This window comes from Myiozetetes cayanensis, unplaced genomic scaffold (assembly GCF_022539395.1).
Source record: "Myiozetetes cayanensis isolate MyiCay16 unplaced genomic scaffold, myiCay2020 scf2-11, whole genome shotgun sequence".
NCBI lineage: Eukaryota > Metazoa > Chordata > Aves > Passeriformes > Tyrannidae > Myiozetetes > Myiozetetes cayanensis.
In genome coordinates this window covers 85,996,484-86,016,589 of record NW_026087411.1, presented here as the reverse complement: position 1 = coordinate 86,016,589, position 20,106 = coordinate 85,996,484, and the positions used below count along the sequence as shown (strand labels likewise).

Sequence of the window (20,106 nt, the reverse complement as noted above, 5' to 3'; positions counted from 1 at the left end):
ATTTTTAAGTTGCAAAAATTATTTTATGAGTTTGAAATAGAAATTTCATAGCTCAGAAAGTGCATTGATCTGAAAAAATAGTAGAGCTCTGGATCTTCCTGTTTGATGTCCTTAACAGAAATTTCGTACTGAAATCCTAACACATGCACACTTAACAAAATTTCTTGCAGCAATAGCAGAGAATTCAGAAAGAGATGGGATTAGAGTAAAATATGTTTCTATACATTTCTTTAAGGCACATGTGGAAGTTTTGTTAATATAATTTCATCAATCATGCATAAATAATTAGAGAAAAGAAACAACATTGTAACCCAAAATATGCTAAGCTGTAAAAAGAAATATATGAAAACGTTTATAGGCTTTACGTAGAATCCTAATGAAATTAGTCATTTCATTAGTTTTAAGTATATTTGTTTGGTTCAGAAATTTTTCACACAAATGCACTTTATTGTAAATTTGACATATATATGTGCATATTTGAGCCCTTTTAGTAAACATGTAAAGTTTTCCTATGTTTCTGTGGAGTCAGTTAACACTACACAAGTCCAGATACGCGTATTTATTTTATCTCCTCAGCTATGATGGGAGTTTTATGGGAGTAGTCCAAAGTCATGATTGATTCTTTATGCAACCTTTAATTTCTCTTCTATGTTCTGAATTTCTCCCTAAGTACTAGGTGTCACTTTTCTTTAGTACTTTTCAGGTGTTTTATGAATGAATGCTGCAAATATATTTGGAATTTTTCTCCTTTATTATGTCCACTTTACGCAGCAATATTAGGGGGGATTTTTTAGAAGTTTAAGTTCCCTGATCAATTGTACTGTAGCTAAGGAACCTTGAGAGAAGAAACAGGAGGGATTTTACTGCTCCATTGTGCGGCTTTGTCAAAATAGGCAATTTAGTGGCAGAAGCTGGGGACTGTTTTCTGCAGGGTCACAGCTGGCTCTGCAGCTTGCCCTCTCTGGTATCCCCAGCTTAAGCCTGTGTGTGCCGTGTCAGAAGAGTGACAGGTGAGGGAAGGTAGCGTAGCCATCTCTTGTAAAATATATGATAACTATTCCTCCTGACACTCGATACGCTGCTTTTGGTTCCTGAGGAAAACGAGCGTCCATGCATTCGTTCCTGCGGACCTATCCCTTTCAGGAGTTATAAAATACTCATCCAGATGGCACCAAGTGTTTACTCAGAAGCCGAGGCTTAAGTCGGTCACAGACAGAAGTCCCCAAGACTTGCTTACTAAACAGATAGTTGGAATGTTGGCTCCTAGGTCTGTAAAATGGAGCCGAGGGAAGCTGGCACGCAAGTGTGGCGTGTAGGAGGCTGTGGGAGGAAGTTGCAGATTCAGGTCCGGGCAAGCTTCACTCGTAACTTTTGGCTCTCCCCTTCATAAAGGAACATCAGCAACAGATTACACAGCTTTCTCCTCAGTTACTCATGTGAAGCTAAGGAAGGGGACACACACCCTCCATTAGTAAGCAACTCAACTATTATTGCCCTCACTTTCTTTTCATGAAATGACATAAAGGAAAGCAATCCTACTTAATTAAAGAAGGTGAAGACAGAAAATTACATTTTCATTCTAAATCCCTTCTTTTCTTGCACATACTCTAAGAAAAATCTGAATTTTATCTATTGAGCTTTTTTAATTGAGGTATATTAATTTCATGACAATACGAAAGTGTTCAGTTGTTTTGCATAAAATATAGCAATCTTTAGCTCTCACAGTATGACTTACAAATATGCTCTTCTTCAAAAGGCACTTTTTAAACATGGGAGTAGATCCTATTGAGATTACCTCTTTAGTGATATAGAAAATGTTTTAGCAGTTACAGTCCAGTTTTTATCTTCTTTGTGCAGTACTACTGATCCTGAAGACACAAGCGGAGACTGATGTCTTAGCCTCATATAAAATTTGTTTTTCAAAAACTCCCATTCTGCTAAATTGTCATGAATGCGATTTATATGCCCTTCATTAGAGGAATGATTTGAGAATAGTCCCATATGCAGTTAGACATCAATGTAACAAATCATTTCAAATTACTCTGCAGGATTTTAAATGATGCTTTTTTTACTTAGCAACTGAGCCTATGTTATTAAAAGCACTAAGTTCATGAAGTGTGAACTTCTGTGAAATTGCTCTTCCAATTTCCCTTTGAAATGATTGTCTCTGAAGAAACATAGATTTTGAGTTAAGTTACCAGAGAGCTAAAGAAATATCCAAACTCAAAGCATAATGAGATCAGTGAGGAACATATTTTCTGTTTGTTCCAGTAATAAATTATCATGAAAATGTAGCTAATCATGTATTCTGGCACACTGAAATACTTCTGCTAAATGCTGTCTCCCTTCCCAAAGAAGTAAATAGGTTGGCAAAAATTTTGAAAGAAAAATGGCCTAGTAGAAAAACAGAATGGTAACACTGAGAGCAAACATGGTATACAATGGATGTACTTCAGTAAGGATGTGAATGAGATAAAGTCATGTTTGGAAATGGTGAAGATAGAGGTAGTCTAATTTCCCTCATAAATGGTAATACAACAGGAAATGAGTTACCTTTCTGTGATTTTCCTTTGCCATTTTTCCCATATTTATATATTCCACATATTTGTAACAATGAGGCACATCTGTGAGCTCTGTGTGTTACCATGTGATTGGCAATGGGTAGTCCTCTGGACAAAAAGAGGAAACCATCATAGTCATCTTCATCACCCTCCTGTTTGGGCTTCAAGGTAGGGCAGCAGGACAGTCAAAGCAAGTAAACTGCCTTGAAGATACCTGAGAAACCAATACTGTAGCCATGTTGACTGCAGGGAACGTATTCATATTTCAGCTCCTTTGCTTACCGTGTATGATAGTCTGTTTCTGCCTGAGAGGAAGCCTTTTATATCCCCTCAATATGGTACAAACTGACCCAAGAGAAAAATATCCTCAAAGTAGGGTAGAAGGATCACAGTGACAGTAGAATTTGTCCTCTACAAACACCTCCTGATAAGAACATGTATTTAAGACCTAATTGAACTGCATGTTGTTGCATGCTGTCTGGAATGATGTGATGTTCTTGCATCAGTGCAGCCACAGCAGTACCATCCATCCTACAAGCAGTATTTGGGTGGCTGGAGAAGACTCTTCAGGTTAGTCAGGCTGCAGTTATTTACTGGGACCACAAGTTGTGCTTTGTCAGGAAACTGGGAATCCGTGGTCATCTGACTATTGAATTGTGTGGTTCTGTGCTGCTCTACTTGAGGATCTTACAGAGGGATCATTGTATATATAATTTAACAGTGTGATGGCTTTTCTTTATCCTGACGAGAACTGTACTTTAAAAAACTAGGTCAAACCCCTGCAGTGGGAATTGCCCACCAGTTTGCTTTTAAATGTGTTTTAGTGTTGATGTTGTTTCAGCAGAGCTGTACCTTTCTGTTTGTCAACATAATGTTTTCAGATTCCTTAGCCAAATCATGTCTATTATAACTGGGTGTTTTTGAAGTAATAAGTTTTAGCATTATAAAAGCTTGCATATTCAAATGGTTAAAAAATTACCTATTCTTGCATTAACACAAGGTGTTCCTGCATACCTAATTTAGGCTATCTCTGTCTTTGCTTGACTTATCTCACTAAACTACATACGCTTTCTCCCTGTCTAGTAGTATTTATTTTGTAAAAATTGAGGTCTTGTGTTTGCTGGAATTCGGTGAGGGAAAACTGGATGAGAGTAGTTTGTCTATAGTACACACAAACCACTCTATGAAGGTCTATAAGGAAATAATTTTTGTTCTTTAATTTTTAGCATTTGCACTATATTTAATTTGTTTTGAGAAGGAAATGTATTTCAGCTCGAAATGTTTTTCAGCAATACTACCTACAAGTACCTAAGGCAGCTGTCTAGCCTTCTGCTTCAAAAACTATCAGCTGTGTTTTGAAGCAACTTTCAGAAAACCAAAAGTATACATACTTGTCTAATATTTTACTCTCTTGGTGTCCATCATAAGCTTCCGGAATAAGTAATATGAATAACAATTTTAAGTAGCCTCCCTCTTTCACTTCAGAGGGGATATTTTTTTTTTTTTAACTTTGTTTTATTCACTGAGAGGTCACAATAAAAGCTTTGCTTTTTTGAGAGTTCTTAATGTTCTTAATGTTCTAAATGTTCTTAAGCAGTTACTCCGAGTAATTAAATCTGTGAACCAGATCTCCACCATGTCTCTGCGGATGCTTGTCATGATGTATCAGGTATTTACAAATGGTTTTGCATCTGCAGAGTCACATGACAGGATTTTAGCCCTTCCATAGTAAGCAGCTTCTGATAGCTACATGCTAGCTCATACATTTTAAATTAATAGCTTCTGAAACTTAAAACAGCTTAACAGGCTCAACTGGTAGCTACTTTTACTAGCACTTCCTAACACATTTTTCTTCTACCATCTCAAGTTAATTCTTGTTTTCTTTTATCTCATGATACTTACAAAAAATATTAGCTGTTAAGTATTAAAATGTTAATTTCTACTGGTACTTCCACTGACAAGCAAGTTTTTAAAAGCTCGTTTATTCTACTGTAGCATTTTTTAAATCTGTTGTTTTTCCTAGGTTCCCTCAAGTAAAGCTTAGACTAAGCTTTGATGATATTTTGTTTAAATATCTGTCAGCACGCACTTCATGGTGTGCTTGCTTTTTCTATTCTATATTCTAATCAGCACCTTTTCCCTTGTCAACACTTCCTTTTACAATTTACCTCTTATAAAGGAATCCACAAGTTTCTGCTCTTCTTATTCAAGATTTTGTACAACCCTGTTGTGTCTGCCTGTGCATCATGTTTCATCTCTTTTCGTAGCCATCCTCATTCATTGTGATAGATTTTCTAAGTTTCAGATGCCCTTAACCACATTCCCCATTTACTGATTTTATTTTTTTTTCCCCAAGTTACATGGTAATATTTGAGACATTTACACTTCATGTTCCTCAAGCTCCTTCAGGTACCTAACTCCTAGGGGCTTGCCTGGTCCATGACAGGAACAGGATATATAGACTGCGTACGTTATTTTAGTTCACTTCTTGTGGAGTAGGTAGAAGGCTACCACCTTCCAGCCTCAAAGGTGGCCTTGCAGCATCAGAAAAACCCTTTACATATTAGGCCACCTGTAAGGATGCATCATATTTTCCTGCCAGTCTGATGTCACGAAATAGGCTGTTATATATCTCATTTTGCCTTGTGCTATTCCTAGACATTCTTTTGCTCATCACCATACCCATCCTCTGGCCGGTTCAAGAGTATCAGATGACACATCGTGAATCATTTCAATAACCTTTCAGTACCTGAAGGGGGCCTGTAGGAAAGATGGAGACCGACTTAGCTGAGCCTGTTACAATAGGTCAAGGGGTAAAGGTATTAAACTGAAGGAGAGTCAATTTAGATTTGATATAACAATGAAGTTTTTTACAATGAGGCTGGTAAAAGATTAGAACAGGTTGCCCAGAGAGGTGGTAGATGCTCCATCCCTGGACGCATTGAAGTCCAGGTTGGAGGGGCTCTGAGCAACCTGATCTAGTTTAAGATGTCCCTGCTCATTGCAGGAGGGTTGGACTAGATGAGCTTTAAAAGGTCCCTTCCAACCAAAACTATTGTATGATTCTATGATTTTAATTGTTTTGGATGTTGTTTAACTGGGGAGATGGCACATGTACAATAGATTCCCTTCTGATATAAATGTTTTCAATACAACTGACAGCTGATCTTTGATCTCCAAAGGAAGATCTCCAAAAGTTAAATAGGAATAAGACCTAAGAAATTTGATTTACCTTCCTACAAATAGGTATTTCTATTCATTGCTAAGTTTTATAGGAGTTAAAGTTTTATTCCTCCCTTCAGACAGAATTCACTGTAGATAGGTCTTCTTTTACATTTCTCCTGCAGATTTCTTCTGCAGTTATTTTTACATGATCTGTTTCAGTGAATGTTGAGCAGGGATAACAGTGCTAAGTCATTCCTTTGGCCCAGCTACTACAGTTTCACAGCTGTGTTAGTTACCATGACCCATGTTGCTCTATCACTTTTTAAACCGAAGATCCCACTGAAGTTGGTGTGAACTTTTACCTCAGTTTCAATATCAGGATGTGGCTCCTTGTACAGGGGAGTCCTCCCTGCCTAGTTACCAATTGTACGCTGCTCTCCTCCCTTTCCTTGAAGATAAATCTCCTTATCTGGTTCCTTTTTCTTGACAATAATACTGTAGAGAGAAGAAAAAGAATAAAAGTAATTCTTGGACAAAAATTTTGGCTATTAATTATCATTATTGTGCAGTTACATTCTTGTGTAATTCTTGTCCCCTTGGAGCCTTATTGTGCAGATATGTCAGGCTAAGTATTTCCTCCCCCATAAAACAGACATTGCAGGTTTTCATCTCATTCTTCTGTGTAAGTTGTCACTAGAAATGAAAGATTAACAAAACAAAATTCCATCTCTTCCTGAATTCCCAGAATTTCTTTACAGAATTAGAATATTGCTGACAGTTGGACAGGCAGAATTCTTTGCAAGTTCTACATTAACCTGAGGAAAAACTAAAGAAGGTTTTCAGAGGTCACGTTGACATACTGCTTTATGGTTTTATGCATGTATAAGCTACATAATTGCACTGTGATAAACTTACCATGATTTGTTTCTTGGACACAACATTGTCGTGCATATTCTAGTTCCATAAGCTTACAGTGAAAGATGAAAATGGTGTGCATCAACTTTGTAAAAAATCCTAAACCTTTTCCTGTTTACATTATAAACTGAAATAAAAGAAGAAATATCCTATAGGGAAACACTCTCTGAGGTACATTTTTAGCTTCAGTGTTTGAAAGTGGATAAAGATAGGAATGGAAAAGCTCTTGAAGTGACTACTTTTATTTAAAATTGAAGTCAGACTTCATTCTAATCAACTTAAAACGTTACTTGAAGGTCTATGAGTAGCTTTAAAATGTCTGCTTACTTTCTCAAGTTTCTCTTGGGAATTAGAGATGATAAATGAACTTTTTAAATTCATTTTTGGAAATCTGGATTCCTTTTAAAATTGCGATTCTCCAGGGGCCTCAGTTCACCCTTACTGGGGCAATAAATATGTGTAATTGATTCTAAATTAGGAGTTTGAATCTGACCAAAATATAATTCAAGCTGAAGCAATGCCCAAGTAATTTAAATGGCTAAGAATTTATTATTTTAATATTTTGAACTCTTTCATAAACTAAAGATAAGTTCTTTAATTTTATGACACCCTGTAACAATATGCATACAACACTTTTTTTTTTTTTAATTATACAAAGTAGATCTGTTCCATACTCTTTGCTGGCTGCACTGAAACTGATTTCATGTTTCTTGTTGCTATAATGGAAATTAGATTGTTTCCTCAAAGTAACATGTTCCATGGTGACTCATAAAATAAAGGGGGAGTGGAAGGGTGAATGACTGCTTTAGTTTTTCTGACTTGTTATTTGAAGGCTTTATGATTACATTGTACATTATTCAGATATAAAATTAAAGCCCCAAAGTGTCAGAACTGGTCTGTGATTCCGTCTGTGATTGGAAAAAGCAGATCCTTGCACTAAGTTCAGAAAGAAAGTTCATAAGTCAAGGTTATATTCAAAACACCCAGAGTTCCTGTGCCTGGTCAGAGGAGAGAGTGAGAAAAAAGTGGCACTGAAGTGTTTTTAAAAGCTGAGCCAGACACGCAGAGGAAGCAGCACAGGGCTAGTTCTTACAATACAGCAAACATAAGGCCTTCTGCTATAATTAGTTCCCTTTCCCTGCCTTCCCTTCCCCCTTCAGTGCCTATATTTGAATTTGAGTTGTAGAATAAGTTGTCTTTAATATAATTTCCACATTTTTCATATGGCATGAAATAACCTTGCCTTACCTAATAGAATAATCTTAACTTAATAGAATAATCACTTTTCGTAAAATATTATAGTTAAATATAACTATGCTTAATTAGTGCTGACTTACCTTTTCTTTTCCAAAGTCTTTATATGGTGGAATGTGATTAATAATTATTCTTTGCATTTTTTTCTTGCACCTTAATATAACATTGAAAGAATTGTTATGAGTAACCAATTTTTATTATTAGAAATAAAGGCCTCATCTTGACATCTGGCTCTTTGGATTAGTGTTACTTCTGTAGAATAATAGAAGATGAAAATGACACTGAATGTTTTAATTGTTTAATGTTTGTATTTTCAGGGTTTGCTGGAGGGTCCCCAAGGTCCACCTGGCAAAGAAGGTCAAAGGGTGAGTAAACTTGGTGAACAACTGGTGAGTGTGCTAACTGACCTTAATGTGCAACTTCTGTCTAAGCACTAATAAAAAATGGTAAGGTAGCAGCTGAGTATGAAGCATGCTGACAACAAACTGAGCTTTGACACTCGGGGTTTCTCTCCAGTTGAGGGAGATTTAACAATTTCAACCATCTAAAGTGTTTTAATGACTGGCAGCACAGATGTAGATATTTTATTTGGTGCAGTGTGTTTCTGCTATAATTTTAAGTGAAATAACATTAAAACTTTTCAGTTTTCATTTTATTGCAGGGCTGAACTATACCTTTCAACATCTAAGATATATAAAAATATGAATTTAGGGTCATTATCTAAAATATTAATAGAAACCAATACTATTGACCCAGGTCTTACTGTAGATACCATTACACAAGTGTCAGAGCCTAACACACATATACAAAAAAGGAGATACAGTGAATGGTGGGGGGAGGGCGGATATGTTATGACAAATACATGAAATAAACCTTTGGTTATTCAGAATTTTAATACAGTTAAGTAACTGACTGACTGGTTTCTCCATGTTCTGTTTTTGTTTCCCCTTACTTATTGAATTTGGTAGTTCAGTAGAAAAGATAACGAATATTTATGATTGCATTATCACAAGAAATAATTCAGTGTTGTAAGTTTATAGTCTAGTGTGCTCCTAAAAGTTTGGAAAGTTATGAAGACTCAAACATTTCAATATTTTTATAAATTAAGTTGTGCCCAGTTTATGGTTTTGAAGTTGGGCCTCAATACTTTCTGTTTGATTTAGGCATCTTGATATTTAATACCTCAGTTAAAATACCTGAAGTGAAAAGATTTAGTATTTCTCATTGTTGATCTTAATAAACTACAGTGAATTATTAAAGTCTAGTTTGATGATTACAGTAATAGTAATAATACTAACAGGGAACTAATTCTTGAACAAAATGAGCCCCAAAGCCATGTTTTATGTTGCTTTTTAAGTTGTAAAAATAAGTTTCATTTAAGTTGAACACAAAAATATGAAAGTTGTGTTTATTTAAGTTTCACACATAAGGATTGAGAACCCATTCAGAAAAAGTCAGTGTAGCAAAGGAAAATTCGAGTTATGTGATGAATATGTTGTTAAAACATATTTACTAACATACAAACATGCTTATTAAGGATTTTAAAATTATGATTACTCTTACTGTTATGCTTTTAAATATCCAGGATACTGTGAAAAGCTATAGATATCCAGTTTTTGCATATTTTAGAGTTTTCTATGGAGTATTGAATTTGTAGAAAGAAACAGCTTATTAGTTCTCCTTTAGGAACAGTTGTAAATATGGCTGTGTTTAGAAGCATCACTCCTGTAATTTCTTATTGTTTTAATGCAAAAATTCAGAGTTAACACATATTTAATGGTGGATACATGAATTTTGAAATACTTTTCTTATTTTATTCCGTGTTGCAGTGGGAATTAGGGGATTGATTCCTCATGGACATTTTGCTACTCACACATTAAATTGAACTACTGTCTCACTCCAACATCTATAGAAAAAGGACCACTGATTGTTTTGTAATCTTGCCATGCACACAGCTGCCTTGAGCCAAACAATGGGGGCAGCAAACTGTAGAGCCTCAGCATCTGTCTTTATCTTTCTACCAGTAAGATGCTCACAACAATACCCTTTGTGCTGGCCACTCCCGCCCAAGCACTAACAACATTGTTTGCAGTCTTAATTCAACTCCCATGCGCTTTTGTATTTCCAATACATTTAATTACACAGTAACATACAATTTGTAACAAGATCTCTGCTCTGTTTAATGACAAACAGGACATTGCACATCTAATGGCTATTAAATGTTCCTTTTTATTCAATTATAGATGTCATGTTCCTCTGTTCTACTTCCAGCAGATCCTCCAAATCTTTCACATTATATGAAGTTATTGCTTTTGTCATGGGCTGTCTTTTGAAGATTAAAGCATATTATTGAGTGTGTAATTAGCTAATAATTTTTTCTTCAACGCATTTTTCAGACCTAAAAGTGATATCGTGTCCATTTTGCAGACTAGAACTGTAACATACTAGGGAAAACTAAAACCACTTCAGAAACACCTAAAAGTATCTATTCAATTTGGAAGACACACTTTGAGAACATGAACTTTTTTTAGAAAGAATTGCATGTATACTGTACTTGTTACATTCAAAATTTTAATTTCCACTTACATCAGGAGCATTTTTAAGTGCTCAACTCCTTTAAAAATCGGCCTTAGATTAATAAGGAGCTGAGAGGAGAATCCTTAAGTGTGTAACTTACAGACCTCTCAATACACATTGAAGCAAGATAAAAGGAACTGAGGAGAATTAACTGTTAATGGTGATATTGAAGAAACGTGCAGAAGACTCATGTTAGAGCTAGTGACTTAGGTCTAAGTAACAATACAAAATGAGATAGAAAGGCCAAGGTACCCACTTCCATTCACCTCTGTTAGCCAATGTTGTGTTTTCCTGTGGGCTCAAGTAGTCCTCAAACATGTGCTATTCTTACAAAAGGCCAGCATTTCCTCTCACTCTACCATTGGTGACTTTGTGTAGTATTTTAGGGTTTTTTTATCTTTAGCGAAGTGATTTATGTTAGACATGAGACCTTGCTCAGTAAGAGCTTTAGGTTTTAGTTTTGGTCACTGAAAGAAGCGAGCCAGTAGAAACAGCTAGTCATTCCCTTTTCCTCATTCCTGTATAAGAAACATTAGACCATTCTGTGGGCAGGCACAACGTTCATCTGTAATTTTTCAGCGTCCGGCATGTTGGCTTCAGGCGTGTTACTGCTGCAGCAACTTGATACTATTACACAAGTGCTCAGAATGGCATCAGGAGTTACAGAAGGTAACTTGACGTTACTCAGAAAAGTCCCTGGTCCAATATTACTGGCATACAAATAGCAGAAAGATTGGATGCTAAGCTAACATTGCATGGAATTTAAACCACAGTGGACAACTACGCCATCTTCATGTCTCTGTGTTATGCAGAAGTTCATTATTTTTCTCAATATGCCTGCACTTTTCAGTTATGTATATCTTTCACAGAAGTACAGTTTCCTGTTGAAAGACAAGAGACTTCACAAATCTCTTCAATTTCCTTCTTCCAGTGTTTCTTATCAATCACATATTTCAAAATATGTATTTTATTTTACACTTGGAGTGTAGCTAATCCTCCATTGGCCTCCAACAACTCTCCTTTTTAATATCTGTTTTATATTAAAGAGGTATTTAGAGTTTTTTCACTATAATCAAATCACCATTCCATTAATTTCCAGAAGAAATTCAACTAAAGTCCATCAACTCCCCATGTAAAGAATTTTCTGAAGTCTTCAAATAATTTTGTCATGGTCTACTTCCTTAAAAATTTCTGCTACCTATAATTTACAGAATGGATGGATTTTTCCAGAGTCTGCCTTTACTGTGTTAAATACAGTTTAGTTAAATGCAATGAAATTTATATTTCCAAAATGAAATTCCAAATGTTTTGAAAATTAATGCTTAATTTCAGTTGGATATCTTTGTAGCATGAATTTTTCACGAAATTTATGCTTTTTTATAAATACTATTTTTTTCTGAAAATTATTTAATTTTTAAAATATTCATTGAATTCTGAAAATTTTCTTAATGCAAAGCATTAAGGCAACTTTGTTAGACAGCTTTACTGTGAAATCTAGAAAGGGACATTTTTCATTCTCGGTAAGCCTATAGAAGAGCCAGGCTCAGCATGCAGCTACAATACACAGCAGTTTGTACAGGAGTTTCTACTTCTTTAAGGCTGTCTTGATACCTTGAGGTTCTGGGCACTTTTTTCTGAGATTTGGGAAACCTATGAGGATGCTGAGGATACCTGTTGTTTGCAGGTAAGGGTAACTCTAGCAACTTCTAACAAACTACATCGGCTGTCTCTGACCAGTGGGTGCCTGCAGCCTTTTTTCCGACTGACCCCTGAATAGGGACAGTCAAGCACCCTTTTAGCTCAGGCCAGGGCAGGGAGTGTGTAACAGCAGTTTGTGCAGCAATAGCAGAAGTAGCCAGTAGATGTACAGCAGATTGCACAGCAGGTCATGCAGAAGGGCACAAAGAAGATGCCACCGAACCTTCTCTGTCCAGCGTACGCATACTTAGAGATGATGGTCACAAGGCACAGGACCCAAGTGCTACTGAAGTAGTACTGACAGATGTTTGCTCTCAGACTTTTGTACCCAAGCAACTTCAAATGGAGGACACAGCTCTCTAAGTCCATGGGGCCTCACACATTGCATCCACAAGTGCAGAGGGACCTGACTGATGTCGTTGCAAGGCCTCTCTTGATTATTTTGAGTGCTCTTGGTGGCTGGGAGAGGTTCCTGAAGACTGCTCTCTTTGAGCAAATATCACTTATGCCTTCACAAAGAAAGGTCCAGGGAACTACAGGCCAATAGGCTTCACCTCACTCCCTGGGAATGTGAGAGATTAAATCCTCCTGGAAATCATTTCCACACACATAAAGGACAAGAAAGTGTTTGAGATAGTCTGCATGGATTTGTGAAAGAGAAATTATGCTTGACCAAATGCATCGCTTTCTATTACGATGTGACTAACTTGGTGGATGAGAGCTGACCTCTGGGTGTTGTTGACCTCAGGTTTAGCAAAGCTTTTGACATTTACTCCCATAATTTCATCTTGTCAACTTAACAGACAGACTGATAAAGTACAGGTTAGATGGGTGGATGGTGAAGTGGATTGAAAACCAGCTCAACAACTAGGTCCCTCATCAGTGGCACAAAGTCCAGTTGGAGATGCATCAGTAGTGACTACTGCCCCAGGGCTACTACTAGAGCCAGTACTGTTCAACATCCTCATTAACAGCCTAGACGATAAGGCAGAATTTACCAGAGAACTGGGGTAAGAGAACTCATGGGAAGTTCAACAAGAGTAAATGCAAATCCTGCATCTAGGGAGGGATAACCCCAGATATCAATATACACTGGAAACAAACTCTCTGGGAAAAATATTTGTGCAGAATGACCTTCTGGACAATAAGCAGACCATAAGATAGCAGTGCATCCTCATGGAAAAAAAAAAAAAAAAAAGGAGGCCCAGAGTATCCTGGGCTGCATTTGAAAGAGTATTGCCAGCAAGTATGGGGAGATATCCTTCCAGTTTGCTCAGCACTGGTGAGACCATATTAAGAAATATGTAGATATACTGAATTGGGTCTAGCACAGAGCCACAAAGAACATTAAAGGAACTGGAGCAACTTTCATAGGCTGGATAAAGTTTCAAAGGCTTAGAGATCTGGGGCTCTTCAGCCTGAGAGGACTCAGGGGAATCTTATCAGTGTATATGAATACCTGATGGGAGGGAACAAAGAAGAGGGAGACAGATTCTCCTCGGTAGTAGCCAGTGACAGGACAAGAAGCAATAGGCACAAATTTAAAACCAAAAATTTCCATCTGAACAAAATAAAGCCCTTTCTTATTGTGAGGGTGGTCAAATACTGATACAGTATTGCCCAGAGAGGTTGAAGAGTCTTTACCTGTGGAGATATTCAAAACTTGAACAGACACAGTTCTGGACAATTGATCCTGTTTGAGAAGTGAGATTATACTAAATGTTTTCAAGAGTTCCATCCAACACAGACAATTCTGTGACTTTTTTTTACTTAGCTTTAGCTTATTCTCAGCACAGCTGCCAACAACTTCTTTATGGATTAGTAGGATTTTTAAAAAATATTTTATATGTATTTAAGCAAACTGATCCTCCATCTTGGTGGTTTCCCGAGTTCCAGAGATTAATTGAGTTTAAGCATTTACAAATCTTTCTATGATATCACAGCCTGTGATATTCTTGATCCTGTATTCCTCGGGATGTTGCAGGTGTCTTGAAGTAAATATTTTTGAAAGAACTTCCTTATTTCCAATAGTTTTGTTTATAATACCAAATACTTAAGAGGAAGTTACTTTAGCATTATCTTAATAATAAATTAAATACCTCATAAAACTGAGAGCCTGTTGTAATATCTAATGTTTCAGCATTGATTTCACTAAAATTACAAGTTTGGAAAGATCTTGTGGAATTACAGTACTTGTCTTATGTTAATAATCAGCTTACTCTCTGAGATTACAATTTTTTCTAATCAAGCATGAATAAAATTATTATGGCATAGTGGAAAATCTTCCGAAATAAATAAATGGATCGGGAACTGTTAGATTTTCTTAACATACTTATTTAGAGTGACATCAAAATTAATTTAAATTCAGATTGTGTTTATCTGCTTTATAGAACTTAAATATTTCTTTGACATAATTTGTTTTCTAGTTCAGTGAGTAAATGTTGTATTTAACCAATTGTAAAACAAGCTTTACAGAGCAGTGATAATTACTGCATAGTAGGTCAGGCTCCTGGCACACTGCAGTTTTCTTCACAGCTAAAACTCTAGAGTTTTGGAATCTCTTTTTATCTTCTCAGTCCTTCTTGACTTTGATGTAAGTTGTTTTTAAGTATGCAAAGCTCTAATCTGACTTTGTCTTTAAGTTGGAGTGCTGTATGTTCCTTCACTCTGATATTTTACAGTCCAAAAATGATGAATGTAAAACAGGGCAATAATTTTCAGTTTTTCTACTAGAATATCTCTATCTTAAGGAACATAACCAATAAAATAGGATACGGGAAAAAAAAAAAAAAACAACACTTTGGCATTTAAAAATTATGAAAAAAATTGTAATTTTGAATGCTAAAGACAGCTTTGTCAATTAGCAGAGCTCCATTTTTTCTTTAATTCCCTTGTTAAATTCCATTGAAGAAATTAAAATCTAACTTTTAATGGAATATCAGAAATTAATTAACTTTTAAGAGCTCATTTAGAGCTTTCAGACTCTCTTCCAAATACTCTATTGTTAATATTTGTTTTATTGTCTTTTAGCAAAAGGTATATAAACATGAGAGAATATGAAATTTTTTTCTCGTACGTAAAAATTAAGGTATAAACTATCTAAATGTAGTTGAAAACTATTTCTGCAAATTATTTTCAATTTAAATTAAACATTTGTGAATACATTTGAAAAATTTTGATGGATTTTTTTGTAGTGATTTGTTGGCAAAATAGGTTGTGGCATTTGACTTCTCGTCACTACCATGTTTGTTTGAGGACTTCCTTTTCATGTTTGTTAAATGCATTTGAATTTTATGTAGTCTGGCTAGGTGTTCCTTTTTAGCATTTTATTAATACCACAGTAAAGAATCTAAAGATATTGGAAATCATTCCTAAAATTGGAAACCCAAGGTTGAGCACAAGAATGCTTCTGCATTGGTGAGGAGCTCCCTACTGACTTTTCTTTTCTTCCAAAACAGAGCATTAGGGTCTGTGTGCTCTCTGTATTCTTCTGTGAGCTGTGTGGCTGTGAAAGGCTTAAGTTGAATATGAGAGACAGACTTGGACTTGTTTTTTTGAAAATGGCCTAATTTCTCGCCTTCTGACCTTATTTCCTATAAGTTTATTCGGGTTTAATGTTTAATACAGAGGGTAATTTATAACGCGCTGGATACCATAATGCATCCCACAGGCCAAAGTTAATAGGATTGAAGCAGGAATTGTAAACTGAAGTCCTAACGCTGTGTTATTGAAGTTAAAAGGTTTTACTGTCTCTGACATAGTTTTCCTATTTAGGAAAGAAAGTATCCAAACTACAAGATTTCTAAGGATAAAAAGGCCCCCCATAGTTATGCAATTGTGACACTACCAGAGTTAATTTATCTGCAGCTGTTCAGTCAGGTGGTTAAATGTCAAAGTCCTCTTGAAAAATTACCAAACTTTTTGCTAAATGTGTAGATATAAATAATGACTCAGTATTCAGGCTGTGCATTTGTTGTAGATTTGTAGTTTTTAGTTTCTGATCTGTCATAGTTTATTGGGATTCTGGAGAACATTCTCCTGTCCTACAACTGATCAGTAGATGTGCACAGCTGAGTAACTGGATTTGATGGGTGATTGATCTGATTTTTGTGATTAATTCTAATCTTCTGTTTCCTATTTGCTCTTGAGCTGACTTTCTTACTGATACTGCTATATGATATCTGCCTTCATTCCCCTAAAATGGCAGTCTGCCAAGGCTTTTACCATAAAGTATAGAGCAGGGGACTGTCGCCGGCTTTGGTCTGGGCTGGCTTTTCCCTGGGTCAGAGTTGGTTGGAGCTTTGCAAGCTTCAGGTGAACTGCCAGGCACGCTGGATTCCAAACAGAGAGGGAAAACTGTGAATCTTAGAGGACTGAGACAAAGGAAAGCCTCTTTGCTGTACTCTGAATTAGTGTGGACACTAGGACTTGTCTGGTTGCGTAGTGGCAACTTTGGGCATCTGGAGGAACAGTCTTTCAGCTGCCCAGAGCCCCACTCACATAACTGTGTTTATGTGCCCATAGCACTAGTGGGGCATCTGTGGGTTGGGCATTTTGAGATGGAGGCCTTTACTTTCCACTTGCCTCCTGCTTTGGTTCTATCTGTTCCTTTTTCAGTCTGGTTTTGAGGATTATCCAAGAGAATCTTAGTTTACCTTGGCAAATGAACTACGTAAGCCTCATTAATCTTGCATGACAACTATAGCAGATAAGACTTTAAAGCCCGGATTTCTACCTTCTACAGTTCTACAGAATTAGTTCCTGTTTTGAAATGTGATGTGTTTAGTGGTTAGAATGACTAATTAGCAGTTTCCCTTGAAAATGCACACAGGCTTATTCTAAGAACTTCTGCCTTCATATTCAAGTATGGGTTTTCTTTAAATTATTAATTCCATAAATCATGTCAGTGTTCCTTCGTAACTCTACTCAATTTTATCCTTATATAATCCACATCTTTTTTTGAACATCAGGATTAGAGATCTTACTCTTCTAAAGTTAGATATATGCAAATAGATGGATGAGATATGATGCAGCAGGGGGTTACAAGATAGACTTTGAATTCTTGCATTGTACATTGGACCTGCAGCGATTCCCAGGGCCAGCAGTCAGAATCAGAGCACAAGCTCATGGGAGGATGGACAGAGCTCCTCTTCTGAACAGCTTTTCATCTTATGTAAGGCAAAGCTCATCAAGTCATTTCAGTTCATAAAAGGGGCAAAGAAAGAGAGAAATAAAGAATGCAGCTGACCACGTACTTCAGCTAGGCACTCAGCTGGGTTTCCTGAAGCACAAAATTTCTCATTTATTTTATTTTTAATATTTTGTCTTTGTTCGCCCCTAACCAAGCAGTTGTTATTTGAATGGTTTGTGTGTGTATCTTAGCTTAACTCTGTGCCATGGAAAAGAGGAAAGTAGCCAATTGTCCAAATTAGTTGGGAGCAGGCACTTGATGAGTCAAGGGGACAGGATACAATATCAGTAACAGTTAGAAAACTTCCTATCCCATTGATTGCCATAAAAAAAAATAAATATATGCAGCACAAAGGAAATAACCAGCAACCATTTTGGTCGTCTTCAGATATTCTGAGTAGCATTAGGTAACTTGTTGACACTATGTATCCTTTTTAAATTAGTATAGGTGGTATTGCATTTTTTATTTGAGGGAAGAATGTGATGCCTGGAGCATTTACTTATATTTTGAGAGGGTTTATAACCTCATTATTTGCTCGGTGAGCTCAACTAAATAAAGGTAATGGGCCTCCTATGCTTGCTGTCAGCCTTATGCACAGCAGTATGGCAGTACACACAGCTTTCATGGGGCTGCCAAGACCTGCTGCCGAGCAGGAGATGGGAACTGTGGCTCTCTGCTAAGCCCTCTCTACAAACTGGAGAGGACATTGAGATGTTTTTCACTTCTTTCTTGCCAGAAGGATGACTAAAAATCAAATTGTAAATATTTAGTCACAGCCTGGCTCATGGCCTGCTCAAGGCAAGATCATATTGGGCTTGTCAAAAACATTCTTCTAATTGTTTTAATTATCCTGAACAAAAATACAAACTGATTTTCTCTACTTACACTGTTACTGTAGTATATATTCTATATTTTCCATGCTGATGCTGAGAAGGCATAGAGAAGAAGGAGTGCTGACAAGTAGATAGAGCTTTATATTCCTAACACTGAAGTCTCTGTATCTGAAAGGCATTGCTGAAAGGTAGTGGCCTGTTACATATTTCCGTGTTAAAATTAAAATATAAGTCCACAAAGCTGCTTGGAGGCAAAAAGAAAGGATTTCTATTACTCTAGAAAAAGCTTATGCTTCATACTGATCCCTGTGGTTGCTTTACATGGAACATAGCATAATGACTAATAATGATTGGATAAAAGGTTGGGCAAGTGTTTCTTCTGGGTTTCATTGGGTAGGTGTTCTACTGATAGAGAAATGACAGTGGAAAATAACTAGCCCCAATTTTTATTTTTTTATGTCTGATTTTTCAGAAAGTTCAACAAGTTTTGTCTTTGCTATGTCATAAATCACATTTTAGCTCATCTTGTAAACAGAGATAAAATTGCCTTCCCGACATATTTCATGTTTTCCTGTGTAATTAACACCTCGTTCACAGTTGTGTCTGCCAATCAAAGCCCTGTCTTCTTCTTCCTGACACTTCCTTGATACTTTGTTTAGACTGCTGAGATTTGAAGTGTCATCCTCAGGATACTTTAAATAAGTCCAAACAGGAAAAGGAAGGTGCTTCCAGAAGTCAACACTGTAGATCGTTATAACTCAGAGGGACTATTTTAAAAGTATGGAGCAATTTATCTTTGTTTATTCCTTACATTATTACCTCAATCTGGTTTTTATACTTTCTAAGGGAAGTTTAGTGGGGTTTTTTGTTCTTTTAAAGTCAGGGAATATTAGTTTTCAAATGTATTTCTGTAGTAAAGATCAGTCCAAAAGTATAGACCTAGCTAACAACAGCCCCCTTTCCTTGTACATGTGTGTCTTTCCTGGCACTGTGCCCTCTGTCAGGCCAAACAAGGTCCTCAGTTGCTCAGTGAACTGCATCAGTCAATTGGCCAAAGTCAAAAAGTACTCCACATTTCTCTGTGGACCATCCTTAGCCCAGATAAGTTTCCACCTCTGGCTTGTCCCAGAGCTATATGGACAGTGTAACCAGCACAGCAGAGGACATGCTGGAGGTGCACAATAAGGGCAGTAGAGCTGTAATTCCAGTTTGTGCACTACTACTCTATTTTAGTTCTAAAAATTTTCCCTGAGCTGCCCCAGTTATACCCCTGCATGTGCAAGTGCTGGTGAGATTAAACAGCTCAGCACATAACGTATGTCTCAGCTAGTTAAGACCCAGGAATTTGGCACTCCAAATATGCTGAGGTATTTTTTTTTCACACTGCCCTTAAAACACACTGACTGATGGAGGACCTTCATAAAACCATGGTGGTAGTGTACATGTTATGTGGCACAATTTGTTCATTCTTCAGCTTGAAGGGCTTCAAATTCCTGCCTCTCTCAGGAGAGAGTCCCTGGCTTCTAGCAAGAGGTTACCCTGGTGACCGGCAAGGTGTGGGGAAGACGGGGTTTTCCACCCTTGCTGTCATCATCTTGTTACCCTTAGGATAGATCAAGGTTAATGAAAGACAGAGCATGAGAGTGGGTTTCCTACAGATCAGGGATCTCACCTGGAAGAAGTGAAACTGGATTGTACTTTCTGTTCCTGAGATTACTTCTACAGTTTGTGTGAGATCATTATATAATAAAATACAAAAGCAGGCTTAGAAATAGCGACCACAGCTTACAGAAATACCCCTATGTGTAAATTGTGAACTGTCAGCAAGCATTTTCATTTTTTCACTTTTTAAGCCAAGTTTTCACCAAAACAACCCCCTAAAGCTTTGTATTAATTTACACTTGCCACATGC

At 36.7% G+C, this 20,106-nt stretch overlaps 1 protein-coding gene across 8 annotated transcripts in view; it reads left to right on the top strand.

Moving 5' to 3' along the window:
* COL19A1 (collagen type XIX alpha 1 chain) overlaps window positions 1-20,106 on the top strand; it is a 183,022-nt gene that overhangs the window by 98,000 nt on the left and 64,916 nt on the right. For all 8 annotated transcript variants that reach the window (XM_050314649.1, XM_050314648.1, XM_050314644.1 and 5 more), the window contains one exon: window positions 8,213-8,260. In XM_050314649.1, coding sequence (XP_050170606.1) covers window positions 8,213-8,260 — 48 coding nt within the window. The remainder of the gene's footprint in view (window positions 1-8,212; window positions 8,261-20,106) is intronic.